Here is a 17,082-nt window from a genome sequence, read left to right as displayed (position 1 = left end):
GTATCTTTGAGAATGGCCTGCATAACAAAATGGTGTTTAAAGTAAATGCACATTGCACCTGGTCAATTTCAAAACGCAATTTTAAAAATTGTCTTTTCACATCCCTTTAACTGTGAGCACTAAGATGTCCTTGACTAAATAAACTCAGTTTTTGATTTAAGAAAAAACAAAAAAAAAAGTACCTGGTGTGCTAACGTTTGGTATCGATAAAGAATCAAATCACGTTAAGTCAAACTGAATCACTACAGAACCCATGGCTCATGGCTTTAACTACCTTCAGTCTGTGCTTTTAGTGTGAAGAAATCTAGTCGACATCAACATAAGTATTTACACATTCCCATTCATCATTCAGCAGTTTATGTTCGTTTGTTTCTTTAACCGTCTTAGTTCCAGCTCACTTCCAAACCAGCATGACCGTTTCTTTCCACATCTTTTTGCGCGACGCTGCCGCATCACTGCTCAGTGAGACAGACCCCGTGAAACCAAAGGCCAGACACGTAATGCCACAGCTCGCTCGGAGCTTCCACAGCGGGCAGAAAATGTAGTTGAAAACACGGTATTATCAAACAGACGGCTTCGCTGCCAAAGGAACTAAGCGATAAATGTAGTAGCCCAGTAGAATGAACACATCAATGAAATGTGGAGTAGCTGAAAGAACATCAAGCTATATATAAGACATGAGCACGAACTCGCAGGAGTGAATGTTCACACAGCTGGAAATTACAATTGTAGGAAGCTACAATGTGCTAGAAAAGACTGCCGTACATTGTGTTAGAGTGAAGACCTTTCACCATCCAGCGGTAAAATTGTGTCCAATGACTTCCACCACAACCCCTGATGAAACGGAGACCCTCCATCCATCCAGTGAAACACGAGCAGCCCTCTGACCTCTGACCTGCTCCTGCAGCTTCCTTGACCCTCCCAGAAGGAAGGGCCGCGTTGCGACAGTGAAATGTGACAGAGTATAAGCCAGCGATGAACTTTCCAGAGGGACGTGGTTCTAACGGAAAGTGGTGCGGTTTTTATAAAGCAGTGGCTGTCCAGTGAAGGCAATTTATAGTTACCACAGGTGCACCGAGGAGTCCTGTTTGGAAGAAAAAAAATGTCTTTGGACACCCAAAAAAAATGAATAATCTCAAATATTATGAAATATTTGTGGAAAAATCTTGTGTTTCAAAAGAGCATTGAAGCAGCAAACTGCATGAGACACAATGAAATGCAAATTCATAGTGTTTTTCATGATCAAAAAGTAGAATAATAACAAATGAGTCTTGTACTTGCACTGGGTGTGTGGCAAGGGATATTCTTTTACTCAAACACCCGCTTTTGACCTGAAGGGAACAGTGCAGGTGCAGGAGGGAGCACGTGGGTTGTGGATGACTGCACAAAGAAATTGCGCATAAAGACTTCAGTGTGATATTGGGTATCAAAAAAAACCCTTTTCTCACTGCTCCATTATGTAACTTTGTTTGATTCATTGAAACAGAACCAGGACTGTTGGGTGTCTTTAATGAAAAAAAAAGATGCAAAAAAAGTGGGAGGCTGTCCAGCTGGATTAACACCAGTCTGGTCTTGATTGTTTTTTAATGAAAGCATTAAGTTGAATCTATTTTGCCGCCACACGCGCACACAAGCAGACTTTCCAATTTTACAGTGCCTAATTTAATGACAATATTTAATTCAAGCATAATGGCGCGGGAGGGAAACAACGAGGCAGTGGAAAACGCAACATCCAGAATGGAGAAGGTGATGTTGTGCCATCCATCAGTCTCCAGCAGGCCTCGTTGGATCCACTTTACCAGATGGCCACAATGTCTGCTACTGCCTTTGAGCACCTGGGTGAATTCCATCAGTTTGGGATGGTTCCAAAGTGGAATGTTGTGGATTAATGTAAAAAAAAGAAAAAAAAGAAAAATGAATGCAGGACTGTTATAAATATGCAAGTAAAACAAAAATATGGTATGGCTGTGACTGTGAGAATTGATTACTACAATTCATGATGTTGGCCTTTGTCACAGGGAAACAGCGCAGCACGATTCTTATTCTCTCAGGAATGAATAAATATTAAATTAAATTCAAACTCACCTCATTCCTGATGCTTATCTTTAAAAAGCCTAACTTATTATTGTTTCCTTCCCTGGAGACCCAGCTGTCACACTAATCATGAGTGCAGCACTGAGGTCTATATGTCATTTGGCCTGAACGGCCCCTCTCCCTCGTTGAATGCAGAATATTCCCCCGCACAGGGAGAGTGTGGGAGTGAAACCTAGCTGTCCTCCGTCGACCTGTGTTCTGCACAGTGACCCGTCTGCAGTCAAATGTCAGCCGGGTAGCTGGTGTGTGACCGTCTGCAATCTGGCAATTTCCTGCTGAGAGGCATTCGGCTGGCCAGCTGGTGCATTGGAGTGTGTCTCCACAGGGACGGCGCGTGTGCACATCCAGGGTCCTGTGTCCACTGGGGACCTTTTTGTGTGTGTGTGTGTGTGTGTGTGTTTGTCGGTGTCGTAAGGATTTGTCAGCACACATATGTGCCGAATGCATGCAGTATGCAAGTACAAGAGCAAGTCGGGCCAACGCTGAGGCCTATATCCACACGCAACCCGCCAGTTTTGAACTCGATACTGAGACAACACAGAATGTCTGTATGTGGCTTGATGCCCTGCTAAGTTGGATCACTCCCAAATTCCTCGCGTCAGTGATTATGGACACTATTACCAGGTATGACAAACAACTTAATCTGATTTTTAATGGTTTTACATGTTTGATAAAGACCCTACGATGAACTGGCCTTCGCCCTATGGCAGCTGGGATTGGCTCCAGCTGACCCCCGTGCCCCCGAGCTAAGGAAGAAGCAGGTATTGAAAATGGATGGCTGGATGGATGTTTGATAAATTGAACACAGGGACACACTCCAACTGTTAGAACAAAAAAATCTCAAAATGAACCCCAAAAAGACTCAGGACTCAGGACTTCCTCTTGACACAAGACTTGACACAGCAGCGTTCTAGCGCCCTCCTTGTGGATTCTTTTCCCTCGGGAAGAAAGCCAAGTTCTTTGGTTGAGCATCAGCAGACAGTGGCAAGCAGACGTCCGTGTCACTCTCACCCCACCTGCACCCCAGGATCAAAAGGGTGAAACATCTGTTTTATGACTCTACAGCTGGAGCTTAACCGGGGACATATACGTGCTTGCTATGTGGCTCCATTTGGACGCAACTGGAAGCAATGCGCAAGAAGTGTACCCGTGTTAGTGAGACTCGTGACGTCAAGCAGCCTCTAAAAGTGAAGTTTATGGACCACTTTAAAGGAACCAACAAAAGGCAATTAAGACAATGTTGGCCAGACAATATTTGCAGAATAAAACCAGTGCACAAAACAACATGTGTCTCATCCACAGACCACATGTAAGGGTAAAAGCGGCAGGAAATACGGCGACTGACGCTGCTTGCATACACATATACTGTATACTGTATGTTAGGTCGGTCAAACGAAGTGCAGAAGCGTAGAGTGTATAAATATGCATATACATATGTATATATATATACTTGTGTTCTCTATAAAATGCAGCAATACAATGCAGTTTTTTGAGTGTTATCACAATGAGCTGCAGAATTTTATAAATGTTCACAAGGAAGTGATCTCATCCAAAACATGCCGGCCATCTGTTGATTTGGTTTACATACATTTAAAATCACTTCATTAGTTCATACTCAAGCTTTCATCATTTTTCCACCATCTCATCTGGTCCTCATTTATTTTTAAGGTTTATTAGTATTAGTCATTTGTTGTTAAGTAGGGGCTGGTTTCCCATCTTTCGAAAAGCTCCCTGAGAATAACATTTTTTTTTTTTATCAAAAGCAGCAATAAAACATTACCTTGTTTGGAAAAACCAAACCAATCTCACCTTTCAATGAAAAGCCCTTGGCTTAAAATACCTTTTTTTGACAGTAAATAAAGGTGGATCTTTTCTCTCCTTTGACAAAAGAATAAAGGGTTCAGTATGAATGCTTGAATGCAGCCAAGATTTCAGATCATAGCTCTGAAAGTAATTAATTTGTGGCACAAATCTGCACTTCATGTGGCTGCCATGAGACTCCACGTGGCCAAATCTGTTTCCCATTGCACATTCCATTCCCAAAAGAAGAAGGTGCAACATGAAAGGGGGAAAAAAAACATGGTGAGAAAGTGTTTGAAAGAAGATAAAGTATTTCTGACTAATTAACCTCCAGGATGATGTACAGAAAAACATCGGGAACCGTTTGAATGGATCCCAGTACGTATCACTTAGTACAAAAACACATATCAAGGATTTGCAGGAAACAATAGATTTCTACACACTGGCATTCCATCAAGATCTTTTTTTCAGCAACTCCCACTGGCACACATGTCAAATAGATTAATATTCAATCTAGAAGCCATAAAGGCTGTCCTGAATGTTGCGACTATTTCCATAAACCCATATAAATGGAGCAAGTGCTCTTGAGAAGAATTTTCACTATGATTCAAACAACGAGAGGACGTTATTGATTTTGATGAACCAACACGATGACGACAGTATAACGATGTCACAAAGTGGTGGCAGCAGGGTTGCAGGGTTTCCGATTGGAAATCGATGCAGAATTATGCAGTGAAACATGAGGAAATGTGTGCGCTTTCTAAATCGGAGATGAAAACCTCAATTAATGCAACCTCTGCTCGATCACATCAACAGCATTAATGAGCCATCAGGGCCAGCAAAGCCTTCTCTCAACATAATCAAAAAAAAAAAAGCTTTTTTTTTTTTTTTTTTCATAAATGTCGAAATAAAATTCCAAGTCTAGGCTCTTCATGAATTGCTTTCATTGAGGTATAATACGAGTTTATATCCAATCCAATTTCATTGAAATTTCTATGACAACTGCCTGAGGCATTCAGAATCAACAGAACAGACTCCTGCAAGTAAATGGATACAGTCAGTGGTGATAGCCATCCAGATCTCGAGTCTGTAATACCAAGAGCAGCCACAAGGTCTTACATTGAACAGTCGTGAGGGTCTGAAGAAGATCTGAACTTAACTCGGAGATCCGCTAGCTATGAATTCTAATCATCTGCAACTTACAATGTAACTAAGGTAGCACAACAATTGGCTGTGTTTGGTTGTGGGCATATTCTCATAACAAGTGCAAATAGTTTGCTTGCTTTTCAATGAACAACTTGTTTTCTTAGCTGCGCTTTCATTACAGTTTTCTGCAAAATAAAAGCGATATTTCTAAAAATTCGACAAAGTACAATTGCGATTTGCAGGTGTTTCCATTGAATGGTGCGAAGCGCACAAGCCGCAATTCTCGTAAAGTCTCACGGGACAAGATTTTACAAGACTTTGCTGTCAAGAATGGTTGTCCTATTTTTCTTTTTGATTACTTGTACAAAAAAATATTCCGTCTCCTCCTCCTCCTCCTCCGTCTAAACATATAGCGCCATTTTTACCTGAAGTGAACTGGTCACGTGACCCCGTACGTAGTAATAGTAGTAGTTTAAAACTATTTCCTAAAAACAAGCCTTTATTTTTTTGTAAAGGAATGTGCTAATAATTTCTACCATGAGGATGTTTTTCCCTTTTACACTGCTGGAGTAGTCGAAAAGTCTTGCAATCCCCCTGGCCATACTACTGATAATGAAAAAGTACTGCCATTGTTTAGCTCGGTCTGGATGTGTGGACTACATCCCATCCTGAATGTAGACAAATGTCTTGTAGAGACAATAAGTCTGCAGAAAAAAAAAAAAAGGTTTCCCACTTCATCCCAGTGTGCATCTGAATCGAGGCTGCCGGCAAACGTACTGATCTATTCAGTGGTATATCATCATAGCTCGGAGGTACAACTATAACCAAAAAAATAACAGAAAATGAAAAAAGAAAAATGAAAATAGTGAGACGGACGTCAGTCACTTATTTTGACTTATTTTGGAAGTGAGCGACAGTCCCACGCTCCTGATCTCTGACTCTCTGTTAATTCTCACACCTGCACGTAAAACTCTTACAGATGTTGGTTTTACGGTGGTCGGACCAAGCTTGGCAAAAAAAAAAAAAACCCGCAAAGACACACACACACACACACACACACACACACACACACACACACACACACACACACCAGGAGGAAAGAGGAGAAGGGCAGGGTTTTTCTTTTTTAACGGGGCTGCAGTCACAATCTGAAGTTCGGGCAAATGTCTTTCAGTGGGGGGGGGGGCTGTTATTAAAGCCCCATCATAAAGACCACCAGTGACTATAAACAGCACACTCACTATACTTACCCCGGCCCTTCCATGTCATTTTGTTTATACCCTGTGAACACCCCCTGCCTCCACTGTCTCCTCTGTCTTTCTCTGCGCCACCCACGGCCTCGCTCCGCTTAAACGACGAACCCGAGCGGAGCGTCACAGGTTTTCAGCGACACGCAAATCACCCACGCGCACGGAGAGTTGTATAGGTGGCGTTACTGCCTTGCAAGCCGAGTCGCACTCTCGCCGCAGCGAGTGGGAAGACAGGGTGTCCCTGAAGTCACTCTCACTGAGACGGCGCCTCTCCTTTCATTGTTGGTCCAGGAGGTTTTTATTGATGTGCAAGACTGACGGTGGCAAAGTTCCCGACAGACATCAGACAATCTGACATTTACACACAAGGCGACTTTGTGCATTCTTTCTCTTTTCCTACCTATATATATAAAAAAAAAAAAAAAACATTCCGCCCTAAAGCTTGATGAGGTGTTTTTAGATTGCATTCACGGATGATTGGAAGATTCTTTCCCCTAATTTCGTCGCCTCTGAACATTGGTTCCACTGCTGTGTTTCATACGGACGCTTATTGTGATGCGCAAAACATTTCCACATCTCCTGTCAATTTTAAATCTTTTGCCATTGTTGTTTAAGCTGGTTCTGAAATGAAGCACAAGGTGTTTCACATTTTTACAACTTATTTTTGCATGTTGATGTGATAATTGAATTGAAAACAGACACTCGCACTGAAAATGTTTTTGTGCTTCTTCGCACCTTACTAAGTTCTGCGCTCAGGATTTCAACAAGTGGTCCAACTTTTTAGCATCCCTGCACCTTCCCCTTCAATCTTTCAGACTCTGACCTTAATATTCGTTCAAATATGACTTTCTCACAAGTGTCAGGTCGAAAAAAATATATATTTCAAGGATAATCAGCCATCTTCTCACAAACAACCACCCATCTCCGGCATATAAACATCAATTTGATTTGCTGCACTGTGCTTATGCCACATAGACAAGTTAAAGTAGCTGCTACAGGCAGCTTAATGTGACTGAAGATGATGCTGTGCCTAACGGGGAAAATACTAACAATAGTCTTTTAGCTTTTCAAAACAAAACTGGCTTTAACATCAAAAGGAGATAGACTCAAAGTTTTTTTTACCAGTCATATGTAAAACAAGCATCTACCCAGCTGAATATGTGTGTGTGCGTCAGCATGATCGTGTGATTAAATGTAATGAAGGAATACGTCGTTCATACAGCAGAATGTGTAGGTGTGGAAATGAGCAGCCGCCCTCCGCCTGGGGTGGAGCCTGAGGCTGAACTGTTCATTACAACCAGGAACTGAAGTTCGGGACGCGCTGCATTTGAACCTCCAAGGCCGACTGAAGTGAAATGAAGTCTGCAGAACCAATGATAACAAAAACACAAGCTGCTACTTTGTGTTTTAAGTAAAGCAGCTAACAGGTAAATGACGGTAGAAAGTGATAGATTAATGAATTACACGTTTGATAATGAATTAAACACGTGAAATTAAAGTTCTTGTTTCCTCAATCCATTGAAAAGAAAACAAAGCCTGCTTGCAGCAGCGCTCCACCCTCACCAGTTCCAATACTTCAGGCAGCGCATTGGGGCACAGTTACCTCAGAAAGGGCCCAATCATTCCTATCAGCTGAAGAATGTCTGTTTTGTGTTTTTCTTTCAGTCCCCACGCAGGCAGGCTCGGAGCGTAGGGAACAGGAAAGCCCAGCTGAGAACACAACGAGCTCGGAGTCCCCGGTGTTTAACTTACAAACGCTGACGACGCCGTTGGCGAGAAGGGCTTTTGAGGGCCGAGGGAAGAAATTCCAACATGCCTCCGAGTAAATACAGGTATTAGACCCGAGAATGGCAGGTTTGTCAAACAAAAGGTAGCAGAACAGCCCGATACGGCTGAAATGAAGCGGCGGCGATGGAGTCTGTCGTTGACCCTAATCATTGTGTTCGTCAGCCGCGTGAATCGTTCAAGGTTTTCCCCACAATAAACTTTGGCGAGAGCTCCGGTTATGATGAGGAGCAAAACAGTCTGATGCGTCGAAAATAGATGAAAGGCCAGAGAGTTCCCCCGCTTGGTTTCCATTTGGCCGCTCAAAACAGGAGCCCGTCTCCTCTACATATGGTACCAATTTGAAATGCGAGACCGTGGGGAACGCGCGAAAGCCGATCGGCCGACGGCAGATATGGGAGAGAAAAAAAAACTTGTTTTCTATGTGCCAACCGAGCTTAGTTAAAAAAAAAACAAACAAAAAAAACTTTTTAGTGAAGGATTCTTCACTAAAACCCAGCAAAATGTCTTGAGACGCCACGATGCGCGCGGCAAAGCCAATATTGCGGTGTTTTGTCCACCTGTTTGCACAGCTGTCGCCACTTTGCCGCTGTTTTCTCGGATGTAATCAACTCCGCCGCTCGTCGGATTGGACGATGTCGGCCAAAGCGGTTCTCATCCGGCTGTCAGATGAATATCTTTACCGGCGTTGTGTGTCAGGCTGTTTGTTTTAGCTCGTTCACTGCGATCTCACAGTGACGAGAAATGAAGGCTTGAGTGGTCCAGAGACAGCTGGGAGAGGCTCCAGCAGGCCCCTGCAACCAGGTATTGAAAATGGATGGATGGATGGATGGATGGATGGATGGATGGATGGATGCAATGGCAGAACCCCGGGGGTCCAGGTCCTGGTCCTCAAAACACCAGAATGAAGTCCAGGCTGCAGCAGAGTGAAGCTCAGGACTCAGCCAGTCTCAGTGAGCCAACAGCGTTTCTCCGTCGTACGGCCGCAAAGCATCTTATGGAATGTAGATTGTAGATGTGGACATGTGGCAGTTTTCTCTCGATCGAACACACACACACACACACACGCACGCACGCACGCAGACATACCATGAGCGGGCGGCTACGTTCTGCCTCGTTTGGAGGCACATATCGAGACATGGCTTAATTAGGTCCACATTGTGAATGTGATTGGCTTTCATGAAGGTGCGAGATGCGTCCGAGAAAAAAGACAGAAATAATTTTTTCTTTTCTTTTTTTTTTTTTGTTCACAACTGCAGTGAGGAAGCAGCACTGGGTTTTCTAGAAGATGCACAGCTCATTTTCAGACATCAGATTCACAAGCCAAACTTTTTTGTGTTTTTTTTTTGTTTGTTTTTTTTCATCCAGAGCCGGTGGATGCTTCTAATTCAAGGCTGAGTCGTGACTCGAAACACATCAACAGATCACATTTAAAAAAAAAAAAAAAAAAAAAAAAAAAAAAGAGAAGAAAAGAAAACCGAGCTCACTCAGCACTTGGCTGAGTCCAAACCGCTTCGGCTGTCAAGAGAAACGTCAGCGGTCTTACCATGGTTCGAGTCCCCGGCGCGGCTCATTCCACTCCGGCCGGTCCACGGTGCTTGCTTCACCGCGAAGACATCCTCTCAACGCGGGGCGGTGAAGGAAGGTCCTCCTCAACACCGACTGCCGGTGGTCCTGAAGTTGCAGTGCAGTCAAAGTTGCGAGCGAGCGAGCGACCCTCTCACAAAAAGTTGTCAGTCAAGGGAGGCGGAGGGGGGGGGAAAGAAATGCACAGTAAAACTTTCAGCGCTTCACAAGACACGTTGTTTAATTTGAAAAGTCTGGTTGGTCCACCGCAGACTTGAAGCTCATCGGCAGCCTGGAGCAAAAACCCGCCGGCCTCTCCTCCCCGGGGACCGCGCGACTCCACGCGTCTGTGTTGAGAAAGAAAGTGGGGGAGTGAGAAAGCAAAAGAAACGAACGGGTTTCAAAGTAAAAGCACGGCCGTTTCAGGAGATCAGTTTGCTTGGACTGAGAAGGGCCGTGACTGCTCCGTCCCCGTGATCCCACGACCTGTGTTCTTTCTGTGACGACAGGGGAAATGTACAGAGGTGGCAAAATGATTCATACTCTGTACTATAAAAAAATGATGGAGACTTGTGTAAAAGAAAGAAAGAATCTGGTAAAAAGCAGACAAGTACTGATTCAACGTCTTTACTCAAGTAAAAGCAAGAAAGTGAAACTGAATGTTTCGCAAACCACCTCCTTTTATATCCAAAAAGAAAATCACTGCATTAGTAGGGAATACATGAGTCCATTGAAAAGTTACATATCTTTTCTTTTACTATTTTTTATCGTTGGAAGTTGTTTTTTTTTTTATTATTATTATTACATTATTACATTTAAAAGGTCAAGACAACCAACTAAGTACACAGTTAGCCTTAGAGTGATTCGCTGATGGATGGTTGGGAAGACAAGACAATGCAAAAGTGTCACGTTCATGCCTTGTTAACTCTACAACAAAGGTGTTCACTTACATCTGACGTGAGCCTGGATAAATAATCGTAGTAAAAAAGAGAAAGACACAATGTCTAGAAAATGTCTCCTGGCAAGAAAGGCAGCAGCCATAATACAACAATATGTCTCGTACTTCTCAAACAAATGGGTCGAGTCACACTCGGTTTACACTTAGTAGGCACTGAGTCATTCAGCGGTGAAAGCAGGACAAATCCCTCTAAGGCAGAGAGCTAAAATAGAAATAGTTTGCACTTGCAAAAAGGCGAAGAAGCATTTTCATGAACCCGAGTTTGGCTATTAGTTTGAAACCACTCAAACAGTGAGTTCTTTTTCCCCACCAATATTTAATAGCCCACTGTGTGAGTGTTGGCTGCTGCCCACAGCAAACCTGATAACCAAATACTGGGGAAAACAGCTAATGTTTTCCTTTTATTGCCTACTCTATTCTGAGCACTGCCAGAACATCTAGCACAAATTTAAAAAAAAAATGTTTTAAAAAAGGTTTTGTCAGTCTTCTCATAAAGTACTGCAGGCAAATAACAGGAATATCTGATTAATCTGTTTCAAGATGAAGTGGGAACTGATGAATGTGTTCAGCTTTGAGTGCAATAGTAATGCATACGTTTACCACCAATTCATCTAATCAAGTCATTTGGAAAATGTTATACTGAGGCTGATTCATTGTACTACATGTTCTGTTCCTGCTGTTTCTAAACAACCTCCATGAATATCAAAACCCTCTTCCTAGAGTCAAAGGCCGATCTCCTTGCCTCTTTTTTGGGGGGGGGGCTAGAAAAAAAAACATGTTTATTTCTTGGAAAACCTACAAAAATACGTGGGTGACATTTGATGACCTGAAAATAATCCTGTCAGAAGCAGGTTACGCTCCGTTGATACTCAGAGCCCATCCCTTATATCGCCACTTCTCAGGAAGTAGACGCTGGAGCTTATCCCAGCTGTCCTCAGGTGGAGGCAGGTTAAACCCCGGGGCAAGTCACCAGTTTATCGCAGGACTGCGTAGAAAGTCAAAGAACCCCTCGCACTCACACAATTTAGAGTCCTCAATTCACGGGAGAACCCACACAGACATATAGAGAATATGCAAACTCCACTCAGAAAAACCACAGGCCCGGCACAGAACCCACCTCTTGCTGTAAGGTTACAGTGAGCACTGCACAGCTATGTCACCAGTAATGAGTAAGCACAGCAGGGTGCGGGGTACAAATATTGTAAGTGACACAAGAAAGCACCGGGAGCAACATGTGATGGGTAAAATGTTAGAGCTATGAGTTGTGTCAGCGTTGTGGCCTCAACTAATTCTAAAGAAATGGTCAGGGTGCCCTCTTGTGGTGTCAAATATATCTGACGAGGCAGTGATTTCATTCATTCATTCATTCATTCATTCATTCATTCATTCATTCATTCATTCGTTCATTCATTTGATGAATGCCGAATTGCGTTTTTTTTTTTTTATTTATCTTAAACTGTGAAAAGCGATGCTAATCTTGTGTCTAAAATTTTAAAATACCAAGTTGTGATAATCTGATGGCCAATAATACTTAATGTTTTTGTTTTTCCACTCAGTTTTGAGCCATTGTCTTCATCCCGATCTCAAATCATTTGACTTCATCTAAAAGTACATTTCCCATTAGTCACATTTGATTTCGATGTAATGAAAGCTACATGCAGTAAATCATAACACCAACTAAGAAATGGCGGTCAATAATTAGTCATCATCAACAGCCTGAGGGTGACGTCATCGTTTGATTCAAGACGATGCGCGCCGTCGGTCAGAAGTTCCTTTGCAGAAGAGTTTCCTTCCGTCCTGCGCCTCACACGTGCACCACTAGAGTGCGCCACAGGGCAACGGTGCGAGTTCCGCTCCTTGCCTTGGAGTAGCCCGGGCTCGAGGGCTTGCGAGGGAGAGTGAACGACAACAAAGATGAGTTTATTAGCTCATCGCACTCGCTGCCCTTTCCAGCCGCTTCTGCCGCTTCGCCACCTACTCACTCCGCTCTGATGTTCGGGCCTTCTGTTCCTGCAAGCACAATCATCCGCTTCATCTGACTCCGCCGACCTCTGACCTCCCACCCCGACACCCCGGCCACGCGACCCCCGTGCTGTTCATTCCATAAGGGATTTCAGTCGCATGGAGAGAAAAAAAAAAGGGAAAAAAGAAGCGGTGAACAGCGCGCTCTGTGTGCGATGGAAGCGCACGCATGGGGCTTTGGCGAGTGTGTGTCCGATCACATGTTCCAGTGTGTGGATGTAGAGCAGAGCACATGAGGGAGCTTCCTTCTGTTCAGCGAGACTGTACAGGCCTTATATAGGAAACAGAAGGAGCAGGTTTCTCCAAGCCACAGGGCGAGATACCTCACAGCTATGCTGTGAGAGCGTCGTTCTGTGTCTTCAGTAATTAGAGATTCACATGTCCTCAAACCAGGCATGGTTGCTAAAACTGTCACTAAACATTACTGAATGTTTGGCGAACCACCTCCCCTTTATAACCCGAAAAGAGAGTCACTGCCTGGGCAGGGAATACATGAGTAAATCAGGAAATCACAGATTAGAGTTCAGCAAATTAAAATGTGGACTTCCTTCCAGCTACCGAGATAAAATCTGATTGACCACAATCCTGTTTTTCTGTTACTTATTTTGATTTTCAGAAGCTAAAAATATGTATATATTAGAATTGTGAGCATTGTTCTGTCTTCTAACCTCTGGATTATCTGCAACATTAATGGCCTGTTATCGATTCCCGCTCTGAGCTCCCTGCTTTGCACAAATGTTTGAAATTTTGGGGCAATTGGAAAAAAAAAAAAGAAAAGAAAAAAAGATACTGTCGACTTTGCATGTTTTATCAATTTGTCACTGTGTATTGTGTATGTATAATGTATTGTTTCTATGTTTTTAAACATCTGCCTTAGGACAACGGATTAAAATGAGCATTTTACGCCAACTCCGGCATATTTACGTCGACGCTTTCGCTGGCATGTCAATTGAAGCGCATTGTCCTAATCAAATCAAATCAAAAATCTTCGAACAAAGAAGAAGCTTCTTCCTCGTCAGCGTCGCTGCGGTCGTGCAACTGCAGCGACGTCGACCGCACTCTCTCAGTAGGAGACGTCGATTCTCAACTAGACCGTGAGTCACAACCAGGGACAACAACGGCCGACGCATTTCTTTTTAAAAGCTGTTATCAGATTAGTTCCTTTATGCTTTTCACACCCGGAGGAGCGAAGATGATTTAGTACCTTGACAGGTCCGGGGAAAATCCCAGCCAAAACCCTGTCTAGCGTGACTGCGTTCACACGTTAGTTTTTCAATGAGCTCTCTCTCCTCTCCCTTTACCCTCTCCTGCCTGTAATTCAGAGAAGTATTGTGAGGTTATTGTTTATTGTAGGCTGCAATTCTTTCCTGCCAAGTTCTGACGCACAACACGAGCCACTATCAGTTGTTCAATGCTATTTTCAAGAAATGTATTTATGTATTTATTTACCAATGGCTCATGAGTCACCGTTGCTTAAATTAACATTGCCAGGGCGGATTCGCGTCGACTTACACCGGACCCTTTTTTTCTTTTTCTTTTTCTAAAAGTAGCTGCCTGCTTGTTGCCACAATGTAATGAAAGTGGCTAAATAGCTCCAATTAAATGGTGGGCTGGACAGCTGAAGCTCGCCTCTCATATGTAACACTTCGTAAAGCTGAAGGGAGCTGCAGGAGCAGGTGATAATTTTCTAGGAGCCTGTTAACCTCGTGGCAGTGCCACCGCTGTTTACATTATGTGAATAATGTTGATCTATGAGAGTCACGTTACGAATGCGTGAACTCGGCCAGTTATTATTGGGTGTGAATTCTGGAACCATATGTTGTTTTTATGGGCCTGGATTCTTTTATTAGAATTCCACAGTTTTGCAGATCGACAGCCTGCACGAAGAGAGAGTATGATATTGGGAATCAAGGCAGCCAAAAAATGTCAGAGAGAGAGAAAGAAAGAAAGAAAGAAAGAAAGAAAGAAAGAAGGAGATTACAAGCTAGAAATCAAATAACTGGGTTGTTACTTGGAAACAGTAGAAGCAGATGAGTATTATTTTAATTCATATATAATGGAAAGCCAGACATACTTCTACATTATATATATTTCTCACAAGTACGCAAACTCAACTTCTCCTCATTATAAACAGTATGAGCTTCAGCAAATGAATATTTATTTTCTTGACGGATCAATGAACTGAAACAGAATATTGAACAGAGAGTGAAATTTAGGGCATCAGCCCATATTTATATGGGAAAAAAGAACAACTTGTCAGTGGAAAAAAAAAGCCGTGTTAAAAACACACCGGCTCAAGTAAGTCAAACTTTGACGGCAGTTATTCGTTTATGACTTGGAACACTGCATTGGGTGCAATTTTTATGAAAACATAAAAAAAAGAGGGAGAGAAATCACGTCAAAATTTGCATCCCCGCCTCTGGATGCGAAAGGGCAACAACGGCTGCCGTGTGAATGTGGTGATTTATCAGAGGGAGACGGAGTGACGTTGGAAAGTGCAGTAAAACCCCCGGCAGGCGCCTCCCAAACGCAGCGGAGCTCCGACAGGCGAAGGTTGTGGAACAACAATGATTTCATTGTCGATCCGATCCAGGGTGGAGGCTTCACTTGCTCCTTGGCAAACAGGTGCTTCTGCAACGGCTCTCATCTCCTACTAGAGCAGGCATGGGCTGGCTGTGGCCCGGGGCCTGTTAAGCGTTTTAATCAAACTTGAAATATTATTAGTAACCAAGTCATAAAATAGCTTGATTTCATCTTTTTTCCCCCCAGTGTTTTAAAAGTCATTTCAATGAAGAGCTAAACACCACGGGGCTTCAAAGACAGACAAAAAAATTTTGTTAGAATGCTTTTGTTCATTTTCAAATGACATTAAAGCACATGTTTTCTACATATCCCATGATGTATTTTGTTCTTCTCAACACTCCATCCATCCGCTCCTGCTCCGGCCTCCTCTGTCACATTTTAGAGCCCGTTGTGTCCCACCAGTCAAAAAGTTTGCCCACCCTTGAACAAGAGGCTGAGGTTACTTCCAGGAATCAGAACCCCCATTTTTTATTTCATGTCATTCTCTGGTGATGTATTTTCTTCATCCTCTCGCCGTCTCCCTCCCTTCACCTCTGTTAATCATCCCCCACTTCTTTCAAGTTTTGTCTGCGTGCGTCTACAGTATTTGTTCTTGTTGGCGCGCAGACGAACCTCTCTGGCCTCTCTCCTCTTCCCAGCGACTTGGAAGCCTCCACCATCCACATGTGCCTCTTTAAAGATAATTAAAGCTGGAGAGTTGGACTCGCTCTCCCAGACAGATGTACTCTGCTGCTGCCATGTCTTGAAAGCGTGTTGGATTCGGTCTCCTCTCTCTCTCTCTCTCTCTCTCTCGCTCTCTCTCTCTCTCTCTCTCCATGTCCCTCTCTCTCTCTTCTCTTCCTTTCCACTCTTTCCCCGCCGACGTGTTTGTGGACTCAGACACTGGTCGCCATGGGGATGGGCCCAACAACAGACACAAACACCAGATACGAAGAGGAGAGAGAGGGATCAACGGAGGGGTGCAATGGAAAGAGGACTAAGGTGAGAGGGCAAGTGAGAAAAGGGCAACGGAGAGCAGAGGTTGGACATCAAAAGTAGGCCAGATTTGAAGAGGCTGCGGTGCAACAGACTGGGGCTGTTATGTGCAAGCATGGTTGGAGTGAGGCTGGACACTGAATGTGTGTTTGCTGCTCCACTTTACGCTCCTGTTTAAAATTGTAGCGACTTAGACTTAACGTTCCATTAATGGCTCGTTCTCTTCTTCACATTTAGCTGTCTCACTGCAAAACAACAACAGAATAGACACGCAAAACACGAATCCCTCCCAACTCACAGGTGGAAGTGCGGTTTTAAAAATGTTGCTGAATTCCAGGTCACCCTGGAATAACGGCCCGGTGAATAATTTACAGTCGAAAGCCACAGCTGCAGGTCAGTGTGTTGTGTTCACACTGCGCAGGCTGATCCTCAGTGCTGACGCTGCACATGTGTGAAAGGCCTGACGGTGCTAGCTTGGCCCTCAGGAAGGCTTGGGGAAGGTGCTTTGCAACAAGTGTTAACAAGGCAGACCTTGATCATTTGTGCCATTCCGTCTGCTGAAACCTCTTTTTTAAAAAATAAAAAAAAAAATAAAAAAAAAGAGCCGTTGTCACAGATCATTTTTAGGGGAAAATAGATAGAAACTATTTTTACCGTTGCTAACAATGGGTGCGCTACCGGTCCCTCATGTTTAGTTGTAATTAGCCTGCTAGCTAGTGTTGCCACTACATAGCAGAGTGTACCGTTTTCAGATGTCTTTAACTTGCTGCAGGTGCAGCGACAAAGCACAAATATTGAGAAACATATAAAAATGCAGTTTGTTTTTTTTGTTTTTTCGCGATCTGACTGCCATTTCGAAGCAGGCTACGCGCTCGTGCCTCCCCTGCGTTGCACCGCACAGAA

At 43.5% G+C, this 17,082-nt stretch overlaps 1 protein-coding gene across 1 annotated transcript in view; it reads right to left on the bottom strand.

The window, feature by feature from the left end:
• Positions 1-10,072, bottom strand: part of gask1a (golgi associated kinase 1A) — a 37,131-nt gene extending 27,059 nt beyond the window's left edge. The window contains exon 1 of the mRNA XM_076040691.1: positions 9,622-10,072. Coding sequence (XP_075896806.1) covers positions 9,622-9,624 — 3 coding nt within the window. The 5' untranslated portion in view covers positions 9,625-10,072. The remainder of the gene's footprint in view (positions 1-9,621) is intronic.
• Positions 10,073-17,082: the final 7,010 nt, after the last annotated feature.

Source organism: Nelusetta ayraudi, unplaced genomic scaffold (genome assembly GCF_046127955.1).
Source record: "Nelusetta ayraudi isolate G7.1 ecotype Tasmania unplaced genomic scaffold, CSIRO-AGI_Nayr_v1 ptg000063l, whole genome shotgun sequence".
NCBI lineage: Eukaryota > Metazoa > Chordata > Actinopteri > Tetraodontiformes > Monacanthidae > Nelusetta > Nelusetta ayraudi.
The sequence above is the reverse complement of the archived record's forward strand: the minus strand, read 5'-3'. Positions and strand labels throughout refer to the sequence as shown.